Consider the following 27514-nt stretch of genomic DNA (forward strand, 5'->3'; position numbering starts at 1 on the left):
ATGGAGCCTGCCTCTCCTTCTGCCTGGGTCTCTGCCTCTCTCTGTGTGTCTCTCATGAATAAATAAGTAAAATATCCTTAAAAAAGTAAAATAAAATAAATGATTTAAGGTTATACTTTAAGAAGTTGGAAAAAATAAGGAAATTAAGCCCCAAATAAGTTTTATTTTTTTTATTTAAATATTTTATTTATTTATTCATGACAGACAGAAAGGAGAGAGAGAGAGAGAGAGAGAGAGAGAGTCAGAGACCCAGGCAGAGGGAGAAGCAGGCACCATGCAGGGAGCCCAATGTGGGACTCGATCCTGGGACTCCAGGATCACGCCCTGGGCCAAAGGCAGGTGCTAAAGCACTGAGCCACCCAGGGATCCCCTTTATGTATTTTTATTTTAAAGTAAAATCTTTAAAAAATGCATGACTTCTCTTTTTTTAATGGTTTTATTTATTCATGAGAGACAGAGAAAGAGGTAGAGACACAGGCAGAGGGAGAAGCAGGCTCCCTGCAGGGAGTCCAATGTGGGACTGGATCCCAGGACCCCGGGGTCACACCCTGAGCCAAAGGCAGATGCTCAACCACTGAGCCACCCAGATGCCCCGCAAATAAGTTTTATTACTCCAAAATAAGTAAAGGATAAAGGGTGGAAACCATCAATAGAAAAATGGATAAATGATGGAGAAAAATCAGTGAAACAAAAACTTGATTCTTGGGATCTGTGGGTGGCTCAGCGGTTTGGCACCTGTCTTTGGCCCAGGGCTTGATCCTGGAGTTCCGGGATCGAGTCCCACATCGGGCTCCCTGCGTGGAGCCTGCTTCTCCCTCTGCCTGTGTCTCTGCCTCTCTCTCTCTCTCTCTCTCTCTCTCTCTGTGTCTCTCATGAATAAATAAATAAAATCTTAAAAAAAACTTGATTCTTTAGAACAACCAATAAAGTCGATAAGCCTCTATCTAGGCTGATCAAGACAAAAGGAAAGACAGAAAATACCAATAGAAGGAATGACAGGGGACAGGAGTGCAGATCCTATAAAGGGATGATAAAGGGGTATTATTAACTTTATGTCAACTTAGATACAACAGGCAAATTCCTTGAAAGACACAAATTACTGAAACAGACACATGAAGAGAGAAAATCCAAATGGCCCAAATATCTGAAAGAATTTACTTTAAAATTTTTATTTTTACATAGTTTCTGAACCGAACACGGGGCTCAAACTTAGAACCAGGATCAACAGTTGCATGCACTACCAACTGAGCCAGGCAGGCATCCCTAAAGGTACTGAATTTGTAACTAAACATCTTCCCCCAAAGAAAACTCCGACTCGAAGTGGCTTCACTGGTGAACTCATCAAATATTAAAAGTGATGCCAAGCATACAAAAGTCCTATAAGAACATAAGAGAAGGGAAAAATTCCCAATTTGTTTCATGGGGGCCCTGATACCAAAACCAGATAGACATTACCAGAAACCTGTAGGTCAACACCCCTCATGGACACAGATGCAAAAATCCCCAAGAGATATTAGCAATGGCGAAAGACAGCATGAAAGACAATTTTGCATCCAAGTTTGAGAACAAGGCAAGGATGTGCATTCTCACCGCTTCTAGTCAACATTTGGTTAGAGGCTCTAGCCATCGCTATAAAGCAAGAAAAAGGGGGATCCCTGGGTGGCTCAGCGGTTTGGCGCCTGCCTTTGGCCCAGGGCATGATCCTGGAGTCCCGGGATCGAGTCCCACGTCGGGCTCCCTGCATGGAGCCTGCTTCTCCCTCTGCCTGTGTCCCTGCCTCTGTCCCTCTCTCTGTGTCCCTCATGAATAATAATTTAAAAAAAGCAAGAAAAAGAACTGAAGGGCATACAGATTGGAGAAGTGGTAACTGCCTTTATTTCCAGAAGAAATGACCGTGTATGTAAACTATTCCAAGGTGTTAACCCCAAACAAACAAAACCCAAAGAAACAAAAGTGAAAAACCACCAGAGCTTGGTTCATTCCTTGATTTTGGCACCAAACCCTGAAAACAAAAACCTGCTGGAGCTAACAAAGGAATCTAAGGGAAGCTACCGCATGCAAAGCCGTTATTAAAAACTCAGTTGCAGGGGCGCCTGGGTGGCTCAGTCAGGTAGGCATCTGCCTTCTGCTCATGTCATGATCTCATGGTCCTGGGATCGAGCCCTGTTGGGCGTCCCCACTCTGCGGGGAGCCTGCCTCTGCTTCTCCCTCTGACTGCCGCCCCCCCGCCCCACTTGTGGTCCGTCAAATAAATAAAATCTTCATAGAAAAATAAATAAATTTTAAAAACTCAATTACATTTCCAGAAACTATCGATGATCAATTAGAAAATGAAATAGGGGCACCTGGGTGGCTCAGTCAGTCGAGCGTTGGACTCTTGATCTTGGCTCAGGTCACGATCTCAGGGTTGTGAGATCGAGCCTCGAGTTGGGCTCACGCGCTGGGCACGGGGCCTGCTTAAGACTCTCTCTCTCCCTCTCCTCCTGCCCCCCCTACCCAGAAAGAAGGAAAGAAAATGGAATAAAGATCCCATTCACCATAGCATCAAAGCCCGTAAAATACATGGGGGTGGAAACAAGAGCCTCCAGAGGACTTTTTTTTTCAGTTGTGTGCGGGTGGGGGTGGCTGGGGCCCCGTGGTTAAGGACCCCGAGCTGAAAAGCATCGGAAACACTCAGGCCTTTCAGTGCAACAAACTCCAAAAGCACAGCCGCAGATTGAAACGTAAGCTTTTATTCCTCTAGGACAACTTGGACTTCACCAACGCCTAGCTTCGTGGGCATGTAGTGTGACTCATGACTGCGGACATGAAATCATCGTAAGCCTGTGCTACCTTCGAACACGCTCAATTGCACAAAAGTGGACTTGCTTTGCACGCGTGAGTCCCGTCTTGTTTCCTGCCCCCCCCCCCCCCGCCCCATCCAGCTTTCCACCTGCCCGACTTCCTGGGACTTCGCGCGGTCTGGGTAGCACGAGGTCTGGGCCTAGCCCCACCTTGGGTCGTGGCTCCTCTGTCACAATCAGTGCCTGGGCCTGACACCGAGCCAGTGGCCTCCGGGGCCTACCCTGGCTTGGCGGCCGTCGGTGGGCGCACCCAGGGGTGGCCTGGCCAGCAGGCGGTCACGTTAGCCTTAGCTCCCGGGTCCCTGGTGCAGCCCGCAGACAGTGGCCTGGTGAGAGGGGACGGGGCACTGCTGGCCTCTCTGTGGTGTCCTACAACTGTCACTCGAGCCGGTGAGCTGAACCACGGGATGGCCACACCTTACTTTTCCAAATTATGAGGGGCCGGGAGGGCCCCGGGCCTCGTTTGCTCTGCTCTACAGAGCGGCCACTTGTCCCCAGGGCTCCGGCCAAGTGCAAAGAGAAGGGCAAAGGTGGGCCCCGCGCAGCTCTTGGGGGAGCCAGCTCCCTGCTCCGCCCCGCGCCGGCAACCCCGCTCACGTCTCCTCCCCGGCCGGGCGGCCCACAGCCCCACACGTGCATTCCTCCCACACCCCGGCACCCCTCCGACGATCACGGCTTTCCTGTCCCCCAAATGATGGAATGACGGCGGGCCTTACGACCTGTCCTGCCCTACTGACAGCTTCCAGCAGCCGGCCAGGGTGGCTCCGAGCCCGGCCCGTGCCCACGCCCCTGGAGCAGCTGGGGGGCTCCAGCACCTGCTCTCCCTGTGAGGAGGCGGCCCCCACCCCCCACCGCCCACGGGCTGCTGAGGATTCGAGAGCCATGAGAACTTCCGACTATGAGAACTTTGACTTCCAGGTTTAGGGAATGTGCCAGGTGCGCAGATCAGCTCTGGAATTCATCACTCTCCTCGGGCCGCGGCCTGTGCTGGTGCTCCCCTCCTAGGTCTGCAAAGGGGGGAAATGCCAGTTAGGAAACGGGGGCGCCCCCGGCTGCCGGGAGGCCTGGCTCGAGGGCCGGCCGCGCTTCCTTCTCAGCTCCTGGGCATTCTCGGGAATTAGGGCTTTCTCTTCCTAAGCAGCACTGCTTCCACTAGTCCCCGGGAGGGAAAATACCCGCTGGGGCTTTGTGTGTTCTGGAAGCAGGGGGCGGGGGCAGCTGGCAGCCCCAGGCTAAGGGGAGGCGTTGCTGTCAGGGGGACGTGAGGGCGCTCGCACAAGGCCTCGTCCAGAATACACAGCTTCCCGAAGGGAGGCGTGGGGGGCAGGCTGGGCTTCTAGCCATCGTTAGATGGGGTGGCCTGCCTCTGAGCCATCCCACACCCTCGGGGAGCAGGGGCCTTGTGCAGGCCCGGCTGGAACAAACCCTCCGCTGTTTGGGGCTGGCACGAGGACGCATGCCTGAGCGGCCCTGGAGGCCGGCCATCCAGCTGCAGCACGTCGCAGCAGCAGGGGCCCCAGAGGGGCCGGGGCCAGCTACCTGGGAGGGAGCTAGAGGACAGCAGCTGCAGGCTGTCCAGGACCCCGTCCTCGTACAAGGCCAGCTTCTGCACCATCTTCTGTCGGGCCGGGTTGATGACGATCTGCGGTGGCTGCGATGACGCGGAGCTGCTCAACAGTGATCCTGGCGGGGGGGGGGGGGTAGCCCTCTCAGCTGCAGCAGCCACTGTCCCTGGGAAGTCCTCAGTGACGCTTCTGGCCTCAGCACTCTTCCCACCCCCAGCTTAGCTCCTGGCCCCCTTGGGACAGGAGTCCTCAGTGCCATCGGTGAAGGAAGGGCCTGGGAGGGGCCGGGCTGTCGCCCCAGCTCCTGGCTAGGCCAGGAAGCCAGTCCCGCATAAAGCCTTCCTTGTTCCCGGCTTTCAGGAAGTCAGCTCCTGGCCTCGTCTCACCCACCTGGAGGTCAGGGCTGGGAACCGACTAAGGACAGAGTGAGATGGAGAGTGGGCGCCTGGGGCTCTCCTCCCGAAAGGCTGGGGGGTCCCTCTCCCGGGTCCCCGCACCCAGGTACCTTCCACAGCTGTCAGCTGGGGCCCTGGGCCACCGCCCCAGCTCGGCTCCTGGCTGGCGCCCCCCCGAGCACTGCCGGCCTGCCCGAGGGGGGCCGCGGCCCCCAGGGTGGCCCCCTGCGCAGGGCTGCCCGGCAAGGCCAGGCCCGGGGGGCAGCTGGGGCTCATGTGCCAGGAACACAGGGCGGCGGACAGGCCGGACACACTCTCGTCACTCTCCACGGGCTGGTTGGGGCCTTTCTGGAGCCACTCCGTGGCCTGGGCCGGTGCTCCCGACGGAGCCGCCAGGGGCTGCCGTGGGCTGGCGCCGCTGCTGGGGACGGACACGTACGAGTTCTCCTGCGGGGATGGGGGGCCGTGGTGGGCAGCCTCTGCTCCTGCCACTGCCACCGCCACCTGCAGCTTCTCCAGACGCTCGTACACCTGCAGGGGGAGACGGGGCTCTCAGGGCGCCAGGCCCAAGCGGGGCTCCCCCGGCACCCCCGGTCGGGGCACAGGGCCGCTCCGGGTCACCTGTGGCCTGTGTCGGGGCTTGGGCTTCCGGGGGCCCCAGGGACCGCGCGGCCGGCCTACCCTGCAGCCGGGGAAGCTCCATCCCTCGCCTGTTTAGCCCTGTCACGAGGAATGCCGAGCAGTCACGGCTGCTCAAACCAGGGCCGGAGAAGGGCTCTTCTCTGTCCCCTGGGAAGCTAAGCTCACGGCCCTGCTGCCCTCACAGGGGCCTCTGCATTCTCGACGGCAGGGGACAGAGGTGAGGGGCAGGAGACGCAGGTGCAGTGGCGCAGCGCACCCAGCACGGGGCGCCGTCGAGGCCCTTTCCCTGCGCGCCCCGCCGGGTGGGCTCGGGCCGCCCCAGCAGAACTGAAGGGCAAGTGGAAAAACGTCTGGAGACGCTGTCCCCAGAAAGAGGCCTGGCAGGTGCCACGCAGGGCTCGCTGCAGGGCGGCGCCGTGTCTGATGGGCCACCCCCCGCCCCGGGGGCCGCCAGCCAGTCACCAGTGCTCCCCCCGGGCTACCTGGGTCATGGGGGGCCTCCTCTTGGCCCGGCGGTGCAGGCAGCAGCAAGCCAGCTGGCCCAGGACCAAGCCCAGCTCCGGCGGGCACGGCCCGGGCCTGGGGTCCAGGTGCTTCTTACAGATCTGGCTGGCAATCGGGGCGGCCCAGGCATCCGTGGCCAGGCCTGCTTGGAGTGTGCTCTGGGTGCTTCTGAGGGTCACCCCGGCCTCCTCGGCCTCCTCTTCCACCAGGTCCTTCTGTGGGACAGACACTGTGAGCGTGGCCGCTGACGGGGCCGCGCCTTCACCCCATTCCCCGGGCTCTCATCACTGACTCCTGAGGGCTTTTTGGACACTGATTAAGCACCCATGGCGTGCCCAGCACTGCCCCAGGCCTGAGGGATGCAGCGACGGAGCACCCTGGGCCCACCTTCACGGAGCTGACCTCCTGGAGCGGAAGAGACACCAACAAGCCTGGAAACCAACGGGAAGCTTCGAGGAAGGGGCGCCTGGGCGGCTGCCTTCGATGCTGGGATCGAGGCCCACGCCCGGCTCCCTGCTCAGCGGGAAGTCCGCTTCTCTCTGCCTCCCCCTGCTCATCACCCTGCCCCTCTCTCGCTCACTCTCCCTCTCAAATAAATCGATAAAATCTCAAAAAGAAAAAGAAAGAAAACTTCCATGGAGAGGCCCACGGTGCTTTGACCAGGGCCTGAGCAAGTAGCACGTAGGAACCTGGGCGCCGGGATCTGAAGGCACAAATTGGCCAGAGGTCAGAGGCGAGCGGCAGGGGGGGCGGGGGGGAGCACCCCACAGAGAGGTACCCAGGGGTGCAGCTGGGACTGCAGGCCATCTTGTGTTTTGAGACTGGAAGGACCAGGAGGAAGCACCTGGGTGGGAAGGGACCTTTTGGGCAGGAGGAAAGGCTCGAACCAAGGCGCTGGGGCAGGCAGCAGGGCTAGCTGAGCTTGGAGGACAGAGGACACTGGTGATGGCGGGACCCAGGGAGTTGTGGTTAAGGGATTGGGCCTCCGCCCCAAGCCCAGGGGGAAGGCAAAGAGCCTTCCACACTATCTCTTGTTTGTTTTGCAACTTCGCTTAGGCCCTGGCACGGAGAACAAAGAGGAAGGGTCCAAAGAAGACCAGAGAAGGATCCCCGGGGAGCCTGCCTGGCTCCACCCACTGTGCCAATGGGATGTGCTGATGGATGGAGAAGGTGAAGGAAGCGCTCCCGAGGGGCTCCCCAGTTCCAGCCCTGACCCTCCGAGCCTCGCTAACGGACAGAGACAGCCCCAAGCCCGGATCAGGGGCAGCAGGAGGTAAACCAGCCCCAAAACGTAAAGAACAAACGTTGACCGAACGCATTCCGGGCCCTGGAATCATCTGAGCACGGCAGGTGCATGAAGCCTCTTAGCATGTGGGGCCATGGGCCCCGCGACGACCAGCAGGGCTCTGCTCCAAGACCACTGTCGGGCCGGGACCGGAACCCAGGCCTCCCGCCTCCTGGCCCCGTCCCAGCGCACAGTGAGCCAGACAGAGCCAGACAGAACCGGGCAGCTCCCTCCCAGTATGCAGCGCTCCTCAGCTCGCCTGACTTCCCACCGCAGCCTCCCCCAGGGCCCTGTGTTCTCTTCTCCCCTGCGCTTCTGGCCCCACTGGGATCTCCCCTTCCCCACTCCCAGCCCAGGTGGGAGCTGGAAAGGCCCATAGCATCTGCAGAAGAAAGACAGGTTTTTCCTCAGCAAGGTCAAGGGAAGCTGTCTGGAGCCCTGCCTACTTCCAGAGATGAGTCAGCAGTAGCAGGGGCTGGCTTCTGTGGGGCACTGCACTCCAGATCATTCCACCCTCCAGGGCTGCACCTGTTGGTTATCAGGAGTGGCGCTTCCCTGCCTCCCCTCTGCCTCTCTCCGTCCCTCCCTGCCCCAGCTCAGAACGCTCACCAGATACTTGGTCTTGGCACCCTGCGTCCTCACAGCCCTCTGGCCAGCCAGGGTCTCCAGCACAACCTGGAGAGGGCAGGATGGAGAGTGTCGCAGTGCCTCCTGGGATGGTGCTGCCCCAGGGCCTTGGCAGGGACGGCCATGTGCGGCGGGGCTTGTGGGGTGGACGGGGGCGCCCAGCCCAACGAGGCGGCCGAGGCTGACGGGGGCCCGGCCCTCGGACGGGCCGCCGAGGACTGGCTGCCAGCAAAGATGAAGCCACGCGTCATGGGGCTGACGCTTCGGCGGTTTGGAGGGCCACTTGCAGGGAAGGGCCGAGATGTGGGGCCGCGGTGGGGGCCGGTGTCGGGGACGGAGGGGCCCTGGAGCTGACGCCACGGTCAGCTTCCTGCCAGCTCGCTCTCTGGCCTCGGAGGGCACCACCCGGGCCCTCCTGCCTTTGCTTGGCCACAGCGCCCGCACCCCAAGCCAGGAAAGGGGCCGGTGGCTCACCACGCCGAAGCTGAAGGTATCCGTGTCCACGGCCAGTCTCCCCGTCTTGACGTACTCCTCGGGCAGGTAGGCCAGGGTGCCGCGCACCGTCCGCGTCCGGGCCACTGTGCTGCTCTGGCCGGGGTTGGCCCCTGCAAAACGGCTGAGACGGGCCAGGCCAAAGTCTCCCAGTTTGGGCATCAGTCTGTCATCCAGGAGGACGTTGGAACTTGCGGAGGGAAGGAGCGGTGTCGGGTGGGCCCGGGCCAGCGCCGCACCCCACAGTCGCCTGGCACCGACAAAACTGGACTTGGGGCTGCAGCCGGCCTGCACCTGGCCCATGGAAAGTGGCTGGCGCCGCCTGGTGGCCCGGCCGCAGGGTGCGGTGGGGGGGCTCCCTCACACAGTCTGGTCCCCGCTCATCAGCGGGGCCCACCTTGGCCTCTACTTCCACACCTGTCCCAGCGGGCCAGGTACTCAGTGACCCAGGGCCCCTTGGGCCTCAGAGAGCAAGTGGCACTGCTGCCTGCTGGCAGAAGATTCAGGAACATCATTCCCTTGCCAGAGTCTCTGCTCTTACCGCTCTTGGAGGCCCCAGGGGCCTGGCTGTGTCCCGCCCTCACCTTTTTTTTTTTTAAAGATTTTATTTATTTATTCATAGATGCAGAGAGAGAAAGAAGCAGAGACCCAGGCAGAGGGAGAAGCAGGCTTCATGCAGGGAGCCCGACGCAGGACTCGACCCAGGGTCTCCAGGATCACGCCCTGGGCTGCAGGCGGCGCTAAACCGCTGCGCCACTGGGGCTGACCCTGCCCTCACCTTTTGATGTCTCCGTGGATGAGGCTGGGGCTGTCCTGATGTAAAAACTGAATGGCCCGTGCTGTGCCCAGAAGGATGTTCAGTCGCTGAGGCCAGGAGAGAGGGGCGCAGGCCTCGGTCTAGAGAGGCAGAGGGAGCAAAGGGGCACAGGAGAGGCTGGGAGGCCACTGTGCCTTGACCCCAAGCGCCCCTCCGCCTGTCACTGTGGCATCTAGAGAAGCCACTCCACTCTCTGGGCCTGTGTCCCCTTCTGGAAAACAAGGAGCAAAATCTCCACGAGGTACTTCACCAGAAGGTCGAGACTAAGCTATTCTAGTGCTTTGTAAGGCACGCCGAGGAGGGGCCCGTGGCCGGGGACGTGCTTCCCGGAGCCATCATCCAACTGGGCGCTCCTCCGTGCTTGGCGTTCACCCCTCGTTCCTGGGGTGACCGGGATGTGGTCAGGGGCACTGGCCCCACCTCCCCCAGCACGGCGTGCTCGTCCTGGGAGCGGACGTGCCCCGTGTGTCCTGGGGGTGTCACAAGAGGAGGGCCAGCTGCAGATCCAGACGGTGCAGTCTGCCGCCCCAGGCCGCCTTTATTCAAGGGCGATGCTGACCAGACCCTTCAGCCACTCTGCTTGCAACAGGGACAAGCGTGAGTCAGGGCACTGGGTCAGTCACCCCCTTCTTAGAGGCGCCATGACCCAGGCGCCCTGGCCCGCAGGAACGGCCAGGGACAGAGCACAGGGAGGGGTGCCAGGGAAACTGGGGGCCCGCCAGGGCCCACAGCCTGAGCCCAGACCTCGCCTGCTGGTGGGACCTGCCCAGAGAGCCTGGGGCTGTGTGCCCCCTGCTTCGCCCGGGTGCTCCGGGTGCCGCGGGTCCGGGGAGGCGTGCCGGGCCAGGGAAGTCTACCTGGAAGTGCAGGCGGTCTTCCAGGGAGCCATTGGGCAGGAAGCCGTAGACGAGGCAGTAGAAGCCACTCTCGGCACAGTAGCCAGCAAAGTCCACAATGTTTGGGTGACGAAACCTGCTTGAAAGAGTGGGACCCGCTCTGGCCCCCGGCCTCCACCACGCTTTCCATGTGGACGTCGTGGGGGTGGGCTGGGCCTGACAAGCTCTGAGGGCCTGAGGGAGCCTGGTAGCATGCTCGGTGGTCCTGGAGGCCACTGGAACCCCCAGCTGACTCTCCCCGCGCCCCCAGCCAGGAGGGGTGCCCCCGGCTCACCGTGACAGTTGTTCCACTTCGGTCAGGAAGCTCTGCTTCACTGTGGTCCACTCCAGGTCTGCCCCCTGCAGCCCCCAAGGAAAACGAGGGCGGGGAGGCAGCGTGAAGCTCGTGCGGCCAGGCTCGATGGCCACTCTCGCTGCCACCCGTCCTGGGCCCAGCGCAACCAAGGTGCTGGGAGACCCTGAACTGGAGAATCAGAGGGCTGAAGGAGGGCCACGGGGAGGTGAGGGTGTGCGGACAAGCTGCCAGGGCCTCCGTGGGCGTGTGGGGGGCACTGCTACACCCACCTCCTTCAGCCTCTTCACCGCGTACAGCGTGTTCCTCATCACCGCCCGGTACACGCAGCCGAAGCCGCCCTCCCCGATCTTCAGCTTGTCCGAGAAGTTGTGGGTGCCCTGGGAGATCTCACTGAGGGGCCAGCAGAACGGAGAGGGGTGGGCTCCCTGCAGGAGCGACGCTGGGCTCTCTGCGCTGGGCTGTGGGAGGAGATGGAGGAGCAGGCGGGGGCCTCTGTGCCCGTCCCGGAGAGTCACAAGCGCCCCCTGCCCAGCTGCCTCCTGGCCGGCCCTCCTGAGCTGCCTGGGGTCCCCAGCAGCATTTTTTTGCTCGTGTTGACTGTCCCCTGGGGGTGGGACCCACTTACCTTGGTAGAGGAAGGGGCTGGACGTGGCGGTGGCGGCTGCAGGATGCCAGGGCTGTGGACAGGACCGAGCTCAGCCCCAGAATGGGTCTGGGAGCCTGGAAAAGCTTCACAAACACACCAGTGAGAGGCAGGCGGGCCGCGACGGTCTCCGGCAGCGGCGACGGTCAGGGCGGCCCTTCGCGAAGGTCCGTCAAGCCCGACACCCGGGCCCTCTGACCTGGGGACGGGAGTGTGGACGCGACACCCGGGCCCTCTTACCTGGGGACGGGAGTGTGGACGCCGACGCCGTCGGCAGCTTCCGGGGGCGGGGGACGTCGGCCTCACAGGGCGCAGGGGGGCTGCTGGGCCTCGGGGCGCTGGTGCTGGGGGGCAGGAGGGGGGCGGGCGGGTGCCCTGGGACGCCGGGGAGGGAAAGGGCGGTTAGGCCCGGGCGGCGGGAGGAGGAGGAGCCCCGTGGGAGGCGCCCGGGGGCCGGGGTCGCGGGGGCCGGGCCGCGCGCTCACAGGCCGTGATGATGTCCCGGGCGCGGAGCAGCTGCAGGTGCGTGAGGATGCTCACGAGGTCGGCCACGCGGGCGTTGCGGTTGATCCAGGGCCACAGGACGCTGGCCGTGCGCTGCCCGGAGCGCTCGCACAGCCGCAGCTCGGTCTGGTCGCGCACGATCAGGGCGGCTGCGGGGCGGCAGGCGTCAGGCCCGGCGCCCGGGGCCCGCGCGCCTCCCGCCCCGGCGTCGCCCGCCCGCCGCCACCCACCGAACTGGCACCAGTCGGCGGGCTCCAGCGCGTCCATCACTTTGTAGAAGCGGCACATGACCCAGGGCGGCACCTCGTACAAGAAGTGCTGGGCGCCGGGGGCCGCGGGGTCCCCCGGGCCCGGCCCACCGGCCATGGCCGCCGCCGCCGCCGCCGCCGCCGGCCGGGCCTCCTGGGGCCTCTTGAGGCCGCGGCGGGCGCGGGCCTTGGCCGGCGGGTCCGCGGACACTGACTCACTTCCCCTTTAAGCCGGCCTCGTGCGGCGCCCGGCGGGGCGGAAGGGGCGGGGCCCGGGCCCGCCGCCATCTTGCCCGCCGCCGCCGCCGCCGCCGCCTCGGGCCTCGGCCACACGGGGGCGCCGCGGGCAGGCCGTGCGCGGGGCGGCCGCGCCCCTGGGCCAAGAGGCGGCGAGGCGGGCTTCCCGGAGGCGGGGGCGGCGGCCGCCCGAGTGGGGCCCCGAGGGGTGCAGGGCCGTGCCGGGGCCCTGGCGAGGGGCTAGCGCCGGCGCTCGGGAGCGGCACGGGAGGGCCCCTTGGGGACGTGTGGCCGCAGTGGGGCGGCGGGCTCCGAGCGCCCCCTCCCGCTGCCGCCGTGCTTCCGGCCCACCGGGCAGGCCCCCGAGTGACGAGGCCACGGCGCAGCGTCCCCGGGCGCCCGGCTCGGTCCGGCCGCGCGCAGGTCTCCCCGCGGGACTCGGGCCCGTGCCCCCGTGCCCCCGGGCTCCGCAGCTGCGCACTCCCTCGGCTGTGCCGCGCGCCCCCGTTCCGGCCGCCCCTGCTCCCTGCTCATTTCCCTGAAGGCGCCCGCAGGCCACTTCGGCCCCCAGGCCCGCCGCCTCCCCGGGGAGCCCCGCGCCCTGGGGCATGCCCTTGTCTGCCTCCCCGCTACGTGGGGGAAGACCCCCCAGGCAGCAGCGCCGCCTTCCTCCTTTGTCTCTCCAGTTGCAGGACCGCTGGCCAGGCAACGGGTCACCGGCCTGCCCCCCTCCGTCCTGACACCAGAGGGCTCCCCTCCAGGCTGTGCTCCCAACTGGGGCCTCCACGGGCCCCCCCCCCCCCGCCAAGAAGCCACAGCCATTGCCAGCCACACCCTGGGCCCCAGTGGCTTCTCACGACGACGGCCGTCACAGAGGCTGCGGACTGGTATGGGAAGTTAGCATGCACGCACACACCGAGCTCGGGAACAGCCTGGTCCTCCTCGCGCTGCTGGACAGCGGCTCCCAGGCCAGGCCCGGCACACGAGATGCTCAACACGCACAGGTCGAATTTCAGCCCTTCGTTTGAACCTTCAAGGCCAGGACATTCGAATGCACCTTCTAGCAGCTGCGCCCACATTTACGTGCATGTGAAGCTGGACTCTGAGCAGTTGTTCCCTCCAGCCCAGCAACAGCCCGGCGACAACAGCTGTGGTGGGGCAGACAGCTCCTGAGTGCCAGGTTTGCAGAAGGCCTGCAGACCCCACGGTGATGACAGTGGCAGGGAGCCGGGTGAGCAGAGCCCATGCGAAGAAGGTCTCGGGCCACAGGCCCAGGAGGAGCCACAGCTGGGGGATGGCTGCTGTTTCCAAAAGCACCTGGACAGAAGACAGACGACGTGCCCCTGCCATGGCCCACGGGAGCAGGGAATTCGGGCTGCTGTGTGGAAGGCCTGCGGCCCGCTGGCCTCTGGACCTGGGGCACGGCGGGCAGACCCGGGCCGGCTCCGGGCCTGCCTGCCCCCCACAGCTCCCCATCGCACGCTGCAGCAGTGCGCCTAGAAAGTGTACCTTGCAACCCAAGAGGAGGCCCTGTGTGCAGCAGGCTGGTCTTTCCTCCCCAGGCAGTCCTGAAAGCGGCTGGCTATTTGCGTTCAGGGACAGCCAGACGGAATCAGGAAACACAGCACCGTGCTGTCCTGTGAGCTGTCTGATAATGAAAGCCCAGACCTTGAGTCACTTTCACAGAGAGATTTATCGAGAATGCTAACAGCACAGGATACAGTACTTCCCAACAAAAGGTGCAAACGCGTCACTTAGAAAGGCATGCTGAGTATTCTTTGCTTTCACACGTATTAAAAAACTTACAAAAATAAAATAAAACTGCGTGCTGCCCATCTTTTCAAATAGTAAAAGAACCTTATGAAAAAATCACTTGATTTTACAACAAAAGACACAAACGGACATTTTTATGTAAATTTATAAGGCAAACTCTTTATATAATAAATAGGTTACAGGGATTCAGTGGGGGGGTGTTTTTGAAACGTATACAGGTACATTCAGACAGGTTTACTGAAATGGTACAAATTTCCTTAATAAATTGCCTTTTGTTTTTAAATATATCAGTGCTTTCAGTCATTTGGCTATACACAAAGAACCTTTTTTTTGAACACTACAAAAAAGCAATCAATATTTTTTGTTTTTAAAACGACCTACTTATTTTCTAAAGTAATTGTCCCAAAACACAAAAACTGAAGGTGAATGTGATGGAGGGCTTTGGAGACATCTCTAGCCAAGTCTGTCCTGGGCTGCTCCCTGTCCCACACACGCCTCTCTCCCACCCTCGGTCCAGGGTGGCCGGGGTCACTGTGACTCAGGAGGGGACAGCTACCCTGCCTGGTTCCTTCCTGATACTAAACCCATGTGCAAATAGTCATGACACTCAGCATTGTCTTCGCCTTTTGGGGGGGGGGCTGGGTGCTAAGGGAGCACACATCTGTCCCTGTTCTGTGAGCCCAAAACAATGTCTGGTGGGGGTAACGGCTTTGCTCAGAAGTATCTGGTTTTGCTAAGGGAAGGGATGGGGGGTTTCTCACGCTCAGATTTTCCTGGGGGTCAGAGGACGGCAAAGAGAGTGCACCTCCTCCACCGTCGTCCTATCACCCAGGATGGTGAAGAATCTAGAGGTCATGTCAATGTTGGATGTACTCTGGGATGGTACTGGGTGGGATGTGATGGGCGTGTGCTGAACGGTAATGCCCACCACCTGGCCTGTCCAGGAAGCGCTGCGTCAGGTGGAGAGGGGCCAGTCTGCCCTGTCAACATACACTGACCTGTGGCCACAGCAGAGGTCTCCAGGGAGATGACCACCCTTCGTCTGAGCTCTGCTCCTCAGGCCTGCCCTATCTTCCTCCCGCGGACACAAGGTCGGCTCTGCTTGCACCCCTCCTGTCTCCCTTCAAAGGAACATCAACCTGGTCTGGCTTTAAAAAGAAGGATGATGCTAATAATCTCGGGGGGGGGGTGGGAAAGGCAACAGAATCCACTGGGTGGAACCAAACCTGGTTTTGCTCTGACTTTGAAAATGGCAACACATCAGCTATTTGGTCCGTTGGCTTAGGCTTAACTTCTTTGGGTGGCATCTGGTTGGTCTGGGCAGGGGTCATCTCTTCGAATCTCCCCTCCTGGGGAAAAAGGACAGCCCCTCTCATCTTGGTCACCATCCCCTCCCTCCAAATTCGTTTGTTTGTAAAGAAAAGGTGTCTAGAAGCATTTGTCTCTGGAACAATTACTTTAAACATGGTTACAATACAGACTTCAGTTCAAACACAGAAGAGATTTACTTAGCAAATTTCCTTTCACCCACCAAAAATTACACAAATATAAGCCTCAACACCACAGTTAAGAGGACCAGTAGAGAGAACCTCATGTTTGGAACACAAAAGGAGAAATAAAAAACCAAACCAAACCCAAACAGAAAAACCCCAGAAAAACGATGGAAGGATGAGGGAGAAGGGGAGGAGAGCAAACACAGCACACGTTACAGTGTCCGGGTACACGGGAGCCCAGCGCGAGGAACGGGCTCGGCACACATTGAGTAACAGTCCTGGTGATATTTGGTCATATATTCATCAACTACTGACTCTGGAGCGGCCGTTATTGATTGAAGCAGTGACAAATCAAACGGAAAAGGAGGCCTTGGTAGCAAGGGAAGGAGCAGGCTTCAAGTTCTGCAAGCCTTTCGCACTCCACCGTCCAGCTCCCCAGAAACACTCAACTGGGTGGGCCCTGCTCCGTCCAGGCGGGCGAGAGGTCACTGGGTGAGGCTAACTTGGGCGCTGATTTCACACTTCCGTCAGAAAGCACGCACGTGGACACATGTGGACACCCACCTGTTAGTGGCAAACAGCAGCAGCAACAGCCTCCTCGCCTCCTCTGCCCCCGTCCCAGGCTGGGTGGGAAAGGACGACGTGACCCATCGCTAATACTGAGCGCAGGCTGGAGCGGGCCCCACGCTGGGCCCAGAGGCTGCCCCAGCCCAGGTCCTCCGAGGGGCCCACGGGTAGCCTGGCCACCCAAAGGGCTTATGAGCGTTTCTCTTTTGGTTCAGGCCTCAGAAGTAATGATGCAGGGAGGGAAGCTTTTGGCCCTGGTGATTATAATGCTCTCTGCTTTGGAAGAACAAGTTTCTGGGTTTTTTTTTTTTTTTGGTGTTTTTTTTAATTACTTAAAAAAAACGATCGAAAAGAACTGTTACGGCTAAACTCTAGCAGATATTGCTCATTAAGAATTACAAAAGCAAATGCAGTTACTCGTAGGACGGGGAGGAGAGAAAGGGAGGTTTCTGGAGTCTTTGCTACCTCCTAGAGGGGACCCAGTGGACTGTTGTATGTGGTTCTGGGGTCCCTGGGGTCTACCTGTGCAGCTCACACATTCTGAGATGTGAGATGTGACAGGCCTCCCATCTGCCCTCCAGCCTCAGCCAAGTGGAAGCCCTACTGGTGGGGAGGCCTGCTGAGCTGACTCTCCATACATGAGCACTGTGACTGGGTCACTGGGAGGGCTGGGGGTGGGGTCAGGCCATCCCCCTCCCCCGTGGACTCCAGCTGCCCCACCCAGAGGTCGAAGGGGGCCAGGTGGTACCAACTACATTCCAGACTTTGCCAGGGCAAGGAAGCGCTCTTCAACCCACCCGTTGAGGTGAACTGTCTTGCACCAGCATCCTGGGACCTCTCTCACAAGCATGGGAGAAACAGTGCAAAACCCGGATGCTGTCTGGAGCCTCCTTCGCTTGGCACAGGGAAGCCCTTGAGAGAAGCGAGGAAAGACCACGGATCTGCTTGGACAGAAGAAGTGACCAGCAGACAGGTTTGTAGTTTTTTTTGTTTTTTGTTTTTTTGTGTTTTTTTGTTTTTGTTTTTTTTTGTTTTTTTATTTTCCCTTGTCCTATGCTATGGTTATCAGAAATATTGTAATTAAGCAACAGGTATAATTTTAACAGATCTTTTGTGTGTGTGTGTGGAGCCACAAGCAAAATGAGTTTATAATTGTGCAATATACAGATATATATATAAAAATTCAACTGCTCTGTGTGTCTAGTTGGTGCATTAAATAAAAGGGACAGAGAAACTAAAAGCAAAGCTAAAAAGCAAAATCAAAGCCCAGGAGAGAGGAGACCAAGCAGGCCTACGCGTACAGTCTAGAAGATACTGGGTATGCTCAGGGTCACCAGGAAGAACACCTTTGTCACTGGACACACAAACACTGAAAGGAGAGGGACTAGCAGTGAGCAGGAGCCAAACCTCTTGGCCTTTTCATCTCATTGTCTCTCGCTGCTGAGGACCTGAGGAAACGTAAGCTAGGAGGGGGGGCTAGGGGAGCAAAGGCAATTTGCAGGTTTCCCTAATGCTCTCAGACTCAAAGGCCGGGCTTCCCCTCGTGAGGGTCTCGGTTCTGCCCAGCACCCTTCCTTGTGCCTGCCCTCCCTCTGGCCCAGGGGCTCTCGCTGGTGAGGGGCGAGGGGGACACACACCACAGTGAGTGCTCGGGCCTCTGTCTTCACCCCTGAGCGCAGACGGGAGCACCACTTCACCCAGGCCCTGGGCCCCTAGGAGAGCAGAGCAGGGGATGTCCTCGGGGGACCGGCAAAGGCCAAAAGGGGGACTTTACCCTCACCTTCCTAGTTGCCTGGGCCCTAGTTAGAACTCCCTTTTTCCCGAAAAAAAAAAAAAATCAGCACTTGGGGAATGTCCTGTCGAGATGTGAAAGGAGCAAGAAACAGGTGGTGCTGGGTAGTGAGAACGTCGCAGATCTTGGGAGCCACTGGTTGATGCTACTTCCCACACCAAGCGCTGGGCTCCTACAGCTTGGGGACCAGGCAGGCGGCCCCACAGGACAGGGGGCTCGCCAATGCTAGGATGGCCCCGAGTCTCAGATCCAGCAGCTTCAGGCTGGATTCCCCTTTTCCTGTACCACTCACCACATGTCAGGCCAAACTCCAAATATTTTTAGATCAGCATTTTTGCAAAAGCTTGCTCTTATTCATTCAGAAACATTGAAATGTAATTTTCTGCCAAATGTTTTCTAGGTTTTCCTTCTGAATTGTTGAGAACGGGTTTCAGTGTTCACTTTTTTTCTTCTTTAATATGTAACTTGAGACCCTGGGGGAGGCAGTATCCTAGCTATATATAACAATTAGACTATGCCTTTTCTAAAGATTGATACGGTATCTAAAAGACAAAGACGCAAAAATGGAGACTCAACAAACCCCTCCAGAGTGGACGAGTTTACTGATGAAGAGAGCAAAGGTGGGGGCCCTTACAGAGGACAGAGTAAGAGCAGGAACGCGACATGGTGGGGCCACAGGGGCACGGGAGCGGGGCTCTACCACAGGCTGGGCGACGCTGCCATGCTTGCCCCCCGCCCCCAACACCATGAGCCCGGACTCTGGGATCTGGCTACGCAAACGCCCACAGGGCTCTTAGACACAGCTTGCTTCCTGAGGTCCGGGCCATCAGTCCTAAAATCTGTGCGTAAAACTCCCATCAGGGAACAACAATTTGGGGCTACTGGCTGGGAAAGGAGGTGAAAAAGGCTTCTCCAAGACCGGCACCTGTGACCCTCCCTGGCTCCATCAGCCCAGAGAGCTGGAAGGAAATGCTCTGGAAATGGGGCACAGAGCTCGGCTGCCAGGCCCCACTTCGGCTCTGCAAGATCCAGTGGGCCCCACCTGGTGAGTTCACGTCATACCTTCTGCTCCCTCATGCGCTTCGGCTGCTTATTAAGTTACTTAGATCCAGAGGTCCTGTCAGCTAAAGAAACTCCTTCCCCATCAAACATGGCAGTTTGTTTCAGGCTAGTCCCTTCTTTCATGATCCCCATCACAGCAATGAAAAGCTGGGCAGAGGGACAGGGAACAACTTGGGGCTGCTCTGGGTGCTGGTGCCACAGTCTGTGGCCTCTCACCTGGAATGGTGCCCCTGAACAGTGTTGCCCGCACCTGCATGGGACCTCAAGGGTAGAAGCCAGGTGCTGACTGTAGCCAGTGTTGCTGGGCCGCCACCATGGCTTTCACCTTCCAGGGAGTGGAGGGGGCTGAGGTCCTTGGGTAGTTTGGCACTGATGGACTGGGGAACGGGGCATTTCTAGGTGTCGCCTGTGCCTTCTGACACGGGAATGCAGCAGCAGCAGCAGAAGGGAGCGGTCTGAGAGCCTGGCTGTGGCTTAGTGCCCTGATTCACTGCCATGTCAAGGCCAGCAACTGCACTGGTTAGGGCAGGCCCACCAATGGGCAGGGCAGAGCAGGGCATTGTGAGAGGAGCTCGAGGACATACAGCATTCTGTTGGGAGAGGAGGTAGTGACTACCAACTAGAACGAGGGCTGGAGAGACTGAAAGGGACTGTGTGACCTAGGCGAACAGGTGTCTGAGAGCTGTGGGTCAATTTCTATATTCTTCACACAGTCCCTAAAAGATGCCCGCCATCTTCGTGATGTTCAAGTACACACAAAATCGAGGTCACACCCCCAAACTGGGCTGGATACAGCTGGTGAGAACCCCACTGCCTGGCTTTCACTCCAAACTCCTGTCAACCCGACCCAGGACACGGGTGGCACGGCAGCTGCAGAGCCCCTGCCTGCCAGGGGAACAAACCACCAAGGCGACCTGCTTAATGGTGACTTACTTGTGATGCCTTTATTAGGTGAAGAAGAGGGAATGTGGAAGAAAGGGCGTAAGGAGAGAAAACCCTATGGAGCCTCAGGGGCTGCAGGTCAGGACAGGCCGAGAGAAAATGACACTTGAAATGATGTGCTCAACCACCAATGCCCGGTCAGCCCCTGAATGGTCACAGGTGAAAGGGGGGCATGGAGGGCCCTGCACTCCTCTTCCCAGGACCAGATGGTACTGAGCTTATGGAGAGGCCAGCTCTTGACACCGGTTCCGGGAGTCACATTCCATTGGGCTAAGTGTAATGGATAAAAACCCAACAGACCAAAACGGCCGGTGTCTCCATGGCAAACTGGCCGGACACTGTACTCGTGTGGCTAGGCATCCTTTGTGGGTGCCAGGAGTGACAGGCCACTTTGGGGTCAGGAGCCTTTTGTCCTTGAAGGAAGAGGGGTCCTGAAGGACTCGCCCCCTCCTCCGACCCCCCTTTCCTTTCCTGGGGAGGAGTCAGCAGTGAAGCCCAGAGGGTCAACAGCAGAGCAGGTCTGGTGTGGGACTTGCTTTTGCAGCATAAGGAAATGGGTACAAAAATGCTACAAAGGCCAACTATGATTCTGCAAACAGAATGGGGGCAAACTCCCTTGCTTCTAACCATTCCGGAAGAGACAAACGCGTTTTTTTTTTTCTTAAGCTACTGATTGGAACTGTCAACTATGGTTCCTGATCACTAAGGACTGGCAAGGAAGTGCTAGACGGTTTTTAGGATGTTTCACTCCTTCATGGTTACACCGCAATAAGGAAGCCAGGGGACAATAACTGAAATACACGAGACAACACGCACTTGACAGTTCATGGCAGCAGCTCGCATGGGACGTGCTTGTGGGTGTTTCTGGAAGCATAAGACTGCTGTCTCATTTGCTACTTTGATAAGGTACTTCTCAGTTGGACAGATTTAGATATAAGAGACATCTCTGTAAACACAGAAAAGGATATACCAATATGATGAAGATATGCAGCTAGATAAGGACTTCCTGAACACAGAATGACAGGATGGGGTCCTAAGTGGAGATTGATCAATGAACACCCATAGCAAACCCAAGCCTCTCGGCCCCCACACCATTCCCCTGGCACAGATGTGGAGATGTGTGATATGCTGGCCTCACCCAGTCTCCAGCAAGCAAAAGCCAGGCATTTTCCATCAGAAAAGAACTCATGGTTAACTTATAGGAGGAGCCGAGGGGCCAGGGGTCTAGGTGCCCGTCCCAGCTCAGGTCTGGGGCGTCTGCATTTCTTCCCACCTGCCGCCCCATTGCACTGCACTATGCTGGCTGGGCCTGGCGAGGTCAAGGTCAGGGCTGGGCTACTCGGTGACTATGGCAGGCCATGGGGGCCTCTGTGCTACCCTCAGCTTCCAAATCCAAATCTGTCCAACTTCTCCTGCTTGCTTTTCTTGGATAGAAGGTCGAGAAGGCCCAGAATCCAGGGTCTGACCAGGGAAGGGAGCTCCCTCAGAGAGCAAGATCTTGCTGCTCTCTTGCCCTTCGGAGAGGCCAGGGTGCTAGGGCCAGGTGGACTCAGCAGAGCCCGGGTTTTCCTCAGGCCTCAGAATGGGCTGGGTCGGGGCTAGGGCTGGCAGTGGGAAGGCCAAGGGCAGGGTGAGATCTGGGGGCCTGAGCTGACCAGCATCAGCTCAGGTAAAGCTTGGAACTGTGGGTGCCTGGTACAGAAGGGATGAACGAGGAGGGGAAGAAATGAAAGGATGGATGAAAGAAGGCAGAGATGGAAGGACAGAAGAGAAACCAATCAGGAAGTCCTTATAAAATTGCAGCAAACACTTAGAGTTTCGGAGCTTCGTGGGAACCCTATGTGCTGAGCCCACTTTAAAACAAGCGCAGGTATATACAGATCCAGGTAGTTCTAAACACCGTCATGTCTGGTGGCTTGAGGGACAAAGTGTCACCAATTCAAGCCAGTTTGCTCTCAGAGCATGTTTGTTTTGAAGTGGGAACATGAAGACTCAATAGTGCAAATAGTTCTAAGCTGTCCCTAAAGGAGTAGAATTGGAAAGTTTTGGAAGAACATTTTCCCCTACTTCCCCCTGGCCCCCCAACCTGTCCACTAGGCCTCTACCTACCAGTCACAGACTGCTCTGAGCAACTAGGAATTCCATGAGCCCCACTGCTCTGTGCCACCCGGAGGAGCCCAGGAGCCCGGGGCCAGCCTGCCTACGCCTTGTCCCGTTGCTTCCACGGCCTCTCTCTCTCTCTCTCTCTCTCTCTCTCTCTCTCGCCACCCACTGGAGAACGGCCCTCGGCCATCCTCTCCTCTGGCTCAGGCCAGTCTACACCCAGCAGCTCAAAGGACTGACTCCCTCCTAGCCATGCCAGAACTGGAGTGAACAGGTACTACTTCCCTGTCCTGTGAAATGTCCTAGTCAGTTTTGGATTGGGGCTGGCGTGGGGCCAGATTTGTGCCACCATGGGTGAGATCACACAGGCTGTAGCCACTGGCCATCTCTGTCTTTTTCTCTAAAGAATCCAACTGTCTCTCCTGCCTCACACCTCCTTGTCCCAATGTGGGTAGGGATGGGGAAGGTGGAGGAGCTGGGGGGATGGGGGTGGGGCAGGGCGGGAGGAGAGGAGAGCTGAGACTGGGAGTGTCCTCTCAACCACTCTCTGTCCCTAATGAGCACATGGGGGGTGGGGGGAGGTCTGGGTGGGAGGGGAGGTGCAGGCATACCCTAAGAAGCCTGGTCAACAGCTTGTCTGGTCAGTAGTATCTGCAGCAAGCCTTGTTGAAGGAGCCTAGTTTAGAAAAGTGCAAAGCTACTTCTGGCCCTGGTTAGGTCTTCAACCTGACTGTGCTTGTCGGTAAGAAAAACATCCCAATGCTCCAACTACTCCCACCCTGAAGCCACGAAACTCTAAGTTTACTGAAAGAAAAAAAAATATTTTTTATTTCAGTTAATCGGGAAGCTTTGTCAGAGCCCTACCCATAAGGAGAAGAGACAACAGCTGCCTTTATTCTTGTTGGTTTGCTTTGCAATCCGCTCTGTGTAAAGTCAGCTAACTCTCTCGGTCACGGGCGTCCGGCTGTCCACAGGCTCCTCTCTGTTTGGCCTTGGCATGGAGGATGAAACAATGTCTTTGCGCTCTCCCTCCCCTCGGTGTTTGTACTTGTCTGCGGCCGTGGCGGCGGTCGCGACCGTGGGCTGAGTCTTAGCTGGCTCCTTGGGGCAGCCGTCGCTCTCCAGCGAGCCTCCTCTCGCCATCTTCTCCTCTTTGCAGACGCCGCTGCTCAAGTCCTGGGGCTCAGGGGGGCTGGCGGGGTCCTCGGAGCTCTGGGGCTCAGGTGGGGGAGGGGGCGGGGGCGGAAGCAGCGGCGCGGGTGCCTTCGGGGGCTCTGAGTGGTGGTGATGGTGGTGGTGCTCCTTCTTGGGGGGTGAGGAGGCGCTGCTGCTGCGCCCCTTCGGGCTGCTCTCCTTGCTTTTCCGTCCGGGGCTCTTGCAGGTCTTCAGTCCCTTTCCACTCTTCTCGCCGAGGGTGGACACCAGCAGGGGCTTCACCACCTCCTTCACCTCAATGCTGACCGTCTCCCGAGTCTTGCGCTTCTTGATGGGGAGCACAGTCTCCTGCACGGACCGGATGGAAGACTCCTTCACGGCTTTCTTTTTGGCCTCTGCGGCGGCAGCTGCCACCACACTGCCTGGCTTTCGGCCCCGCTTCTTGGGAATGGCCTGGGGGTCAGCCTCGGCTTTTCGCTTCCGGCCTGGGCGTTTGATAACCATGACCTGGGCTGACGTGGTGGCCCCGCCCCCTTCAGCCTTGCTCCCGGGCGAAGCTTGAAAAGGCATCTTGACGAGCAGCTTCCCGGGACTTTTCTCCAGGACCCTTTTCACCTGCACACCCTCTGATGTTGCTGCCTTGGGTCTCGCAGTGCCGCTCCCTTTGGGGCGTCCCCGACCTCTGCCAGTTCCTGGAGCTTTGGGAGATTTGGGCTTCTTAGGTGGTTTCTGCTCTCGCCGGGAGGGGCTCCCTCTCCCAGTTACCGTGAAGTCAAAATCATTAGGGTCCAGGGAGGTGTCGCCTACCTTTTCGAAGTACGCAATCAACTCCACTTTAGAGCGAAAGGCTTTTCCCTGGGGACTGTGGGAACAAATGGAGAGACACAAAGAACGATTAGAAGCTTCCCCGCTAATGTACAAAGATGGGGCAGGAAGAATGTGCTGAATTCTGTGACAGGACGTTCTGCAATTGACCTGCCTGATGATACTATTCAATGAGAGTCACATTAGAGAAAAGCCAAAATGGGCTGAAATTAGAGGGGCATGGTCACACACAAAGCAACTGGGTTGCTGGGCGGCGGAGAGCACCCACAGGGTGTGCTCCAGTGACAAGAACAGCTGGGTGTCAGCTGCTCTGCAGCTATTGCCCCTGAGGATCCGCCTACCACCAAGGCCCCTCCTCTGGCTCCCAAAGGGGCCTGGCCTGGAGACCCGCTTGAGCCAGAAGGCTGAGGGGCAGGCATTCTGCTGGTTGGTGCCTGGGCCCAGTCAGTAAGTAAAGCACTCCTCTCTGTCTGAACCTGGGCATGCTGCTTAGCCTCTCTGGGATCGGTTTCCTCATCTGTCAGTAGGATAATGCTTTTTGTTCACCCTTCTCAGAGTTGTTGCGATCAAATGAGGATGTCTGCAAATAAACTGTTTATCTTTTCTGGATCATCTAAGGGCCAGAACTGAAATGTATTTATTCAGTCCTTCTCTGAAGCTCTGGCTTGGGAATTACACTGTTTCTTTTTTTTTTTTTTTTTTTTTTTTTTTTTTAAATTTTTATTTATTTATGATAGTCACACAGAGAGAGAGAGAGAGGCAGAGACATAGGCAGAGGGAGAAGCAGGCTCCATGCACTGAGAGCCCAACGTGGGATTCGATCCCGGGTCTCCAAGATCGCGCCCTCTGCCAAAGGCAGGCGCCAAACCGCTGCGCCACCCAGGGATCCCTGAATTACACTGTTTCAATAGAAAATGCCCAATGACCAGCTCAAAGCTGGACAAATGCACCAATGACAGTTGGAAAGGCACATGAAGAGACACCAATGTGTCCCCAGAGGCCCTGTCAGAGAGCTCACCTTTCCCAACATGATTCAGAGAGTAGACTGAGCCCTCTGAACTCCTACTTCTTCTGGGTCATGCAGCCAAGTCACGGAATGACTGACAGAAAGAAGAGTTGTTTAACAGGTTCTGAGAAGAGCCCATCAGCTGGATGTTTCCCAGCTGGGAAATGAGAGGAACCCAGAGAGCCCTGCTTGCCTTCCAAGCACAGGCCACTACACATGGCAGGTCCTGTGGCCTCTGGGACCAGCCTGGGCAGGGCCTTGTGTCCTCAATGTTTCTCAGGCGACCTCTCTTTCTTGTGTCCTCACTGTGGCCCTGGGTAGGCCCTACTGCGATGCCATCTCCAGACAAGACCTCAAGGGCTGGTGGGGTAAAGTCACACTCAGGGCGGTGAACTCTGTACACAGTCATTTGAAACATACCTGGAGGGGTCTGCAAGTGGTGTTCATTATTGAAGCCACCCCCAGCCCAAGATGGGTGATATACACACATTTTCCTGATCATCGAGTAAAAAAAGAGCTGCCACTCTAAGGGATCCCCATTAGTTTCTCAGCACCTGGCCCCAGCCTCCTGCCCACCCAGCCTTCCCTGCTTTGTAGAGACAGGAGTTGCCCTTACTTACTTGATCAAATACACATCATACTTCCCAGCGGAGCGGCCAGATTTCCTTTGTTTAAGCTTTCGGGTCCAACCTTCAGGCAGAGTGGGGTCGTCATACATGGGTCCCCGGTCACGAATGATAGAGCGTCGCTGTTTGGGGGAGGCAGAAGCTTCCGGGACAGCTGGGGCTGAGCCTGACCCTTCTGAGGTCTCCGCTTTGCCTGCCTCTGCTGGTTCAGCAGAGTGGTGAGCCGGTGGCTGCAGGGGCTCATGCTTGCCCTCTTTGTCTTCTTTCTTCTCTTTCTTCACCTTTTTAAATTTCAGGGGTTTGTCCTTGAGGCCCTGGAGATCCTGGTCTTCTGACTTTTCTTCCCTGAAGTGTTAAATAAGTATGTAAGTATCACAGGGAACACACCGATTTGTAGAAAAAGTAAGCAATGGCGGGTTTGGGGCACCCCAGCACAGGCAGGGCTCTGAGAGACAGGGCTGCCCCACCGATGCTCACCCAGATCCTGATGCCTTTCTCCTTCAAAGATTTCTTTGGGGGCTTTGGGCTTTACCCTACCTGCACTGTGACCACTCTGAGTCCTTCTGTCCCAAGTCCCACTCCTAACAAGCAGGAGAATGAGCGGCATTTTTCTGGGTAGAAACACTAGGTGGCTTCTCAGTGTACTGCCTCGGAAGAGGCCACTTTACAAGCTGTGCCCAACAGTCTCTAGACTTCATGGCTGACAAGAGGCCCTTGACTACTGGAGAGGGAGCTGCCCACCCAAAATGTGGCCAGGGCTCCTCTTCACGAAAGACCTGGCTTGGGTGTTAGTATAGCTTCTGTATTGTAAGTTTTCTCAAATGTGTGCTTGATAAAACAGTCAGGGAGCACGATGCAACTTACTGATGGTGGCAGAGCCTAGCACTACCCCCTTGGGAGATAAGGCACAGCACAGTGCTGTGGAGAAAACACACAGGTTTGGAGCCAGCCCAACCTGAGCTCAAATTCTGACTTGGCAACTTCTAAACATGGACCTGAGCAAGTGACCTCAACATTCCGTGCCTTAGTTTCCTCATCTTGGTAATAGGCACCAACACCCCAGAGGAAGAAAAGTCACAAAAGCACCATATAAACACTAGCCAACTCGGGCAACCAGAAACTGCTGCCCAGGGTTCTGGAGTGAGGAGAAGGCACCCCAGGTCTGCTAAACTTTTATTATCAGACATTCCTTTACAAGCCATGACTGCCTTACACTCAACCAGTAGAAGGGGAGAGCAAGGACAAAGGCACAGAAGAGCACCCTCCCCACTCCAGGGTGGGCACCTCCTTATGCTTTCACACTGACAGAGCAGCTCCTTCCTGCTATTTTGGCTCCACCTGGTAGGGTCCCTTCCTTGTGTGCACTGGAAAGGCCCTGGACCCTGGAATCAGTCCGCCCGTGGTGTTCTTAAAGCAGGGCTAAGAGGGCAGGAACACCACCCACGCTGGGGAGGCTTGGAACCAGCCATCTGCTGGTCTCTCAGCAATTCAGTCTAGAAGAGAATGAGACTATTCCTGCCCTTGATATCTAAGCCCTAGAGCTGCCCTGTCCCATGTGGCTCGTGTCAGCACTGGTCACTGCCTCATGGCCAGTCTACCCCAAGCAACCCCCTTGTTCACACTGTGGAGACTCCAATGGAGGCACTGTGGTATGTACTGGAAACCAGACTCAAATGATGTCAGTAAGCTGCCAAAGGTGGGTTAGTATCAGGACTCTTGGCACCATGAGAACATGCCTTTTCTGAACAGCTCAGGTCAGGGGTTGGGAGACAGGCTTGTCCCTGAGTTCCTCCCTATCCTGGGTCATCCTTTAGCAGCTCAGGACTCTAAAGCATGGCTGCCATGGTGACCCTGATTTAGCCCACGGCCCACAGGAGATCTTCTCTTGCTGTAAAGTGAGGGTCTCTAATCTGTTGCAGCACAGAGCTTAGTTTTCAATTATCACAGTCTTATTAGCCTTTCAGCAGGAATTGAGGAAGAATCCTGAGAAGCTTGGTGTGGCCTATAGCCTGTAGTCCCCCAACACAGAGGGGAGAAGGGGAGCTTGCCAGCAGCAGAGTGGCAGATGAACTGGAATGACCACTCCCACACAGTCCACGGGCCACCGCTGAAGGCCAGGGCTACTCCCTGGAACCTGGATAGTCCTGGAGTCGGCAGACAACACTGCACCCATGGGA

At 57.9% G+C, this 27514-nt stretch overlaps 2 protein-coding genes and 1 non-coding gene across 5 annotated transcripts; all 3 read right to left on the minus strand.

The window, feature by feature from the left end:
• Nucleotides 1-1145: 1145 nt before the first annotated feature.
• On the minus strand, nt 1146-11944 carry IRAK1 (interleukin 1 receptor associated kinase 1). Of its 2 annotated transcripts, none has more exons than XM_038588700.1 (14): nt 11739-11944; nt 11490-11657; nt 11245-11379; nt 10987-11090; nt 10631-10819; nt 10341-10405; nt 10028-10142; nt 9132-9250; nt 8336-8543; nt 7844-7909; nt 5928-6164; nt 4914-5334; nt 4383-4526; nt 1146-3850 (listed from the first exon to the last, which is right to left on the minus strand). In XM_038588700.1, the coding sequence occupies exons 1-14, from the start codon at nt 11872-11874 to the stop codon at nt 3789-3791; spliced, it is 2169 nt and encodes a 722-aa protein (XP_038444628.1). In that variant the 5' UTR covers nt 11875-11944; the 3' UTR covers nt 1146-3788. The 2 variants fall into 2 exon arrangements, with proteins under 2 accessions (XP_038444628.1, XP_038444627.1); XM_038588699.1 differs by having other exon boundaries at nt 8336-8603.
• Nucleotides 11945-11990: 46 nt separating this feature from the next.
• MIR718 (microRNA mir-718) lies at nt 11991-12062 on the minus strand. Its single transcript, NR_130472.1, has one exon. It is a non-coding gene; the product is annotated as a microRNA mir-718 (primary transcript).
• A 10463-nt stretch (nt 12063-22525) lies between these two features.
• Nucleotides 22526-25682, minus strand: MECP2 (methyl-CpG binding protein 2). 2 transcript variants are annotated; one of them, XM_038588702.1, is made up of 3 exons: nt 25332-25418; nt 23688-23742; nt 22526-23578 (listed from the first exon to the last, which is right to left on the minus strand). In XM_038588702.1, the coding sequence occupies exon 3, from the start codon at nt 23448-23450 to the stop codon at nt 22659-22661; it is 792 nt and encodes a 263-aa protein (XP_038444630.1). In that variant the 5' UTR covers nt 23451-23578; nt 23688-23742; nt 25332-25418; the 3' UTR covers nt 22526-22658. The 2 variants fall into 2 exon arrangements, with proteins under 2 accessions (XP_038444630.1, XP_038444629.1); XM_038588701.1 differs by having other exon boundaries at nt 22526-23742; nt 25332-25682.
• Between the last annotated feature and the right edge of the window lie 1832 nt (nt 25683-27514).

The sequence above is a fragment of the Canis lupus genome, chromosome X (assembly GCF_011100685.1).
Source record: "Canis lupus familiaris isolate Mischka breed German Shepherd chromosome X, alternate assembly UU_Cfam_GSD_1.0, whole genome shotgun sequence".
In the NCBI taxonomy this organism is placed as follows: domain Eukaryota; kingdom Metazoa; phylum Chordata; class Mammalia; order Carnivora; family Canidae; genus Canis; species Canis lupus.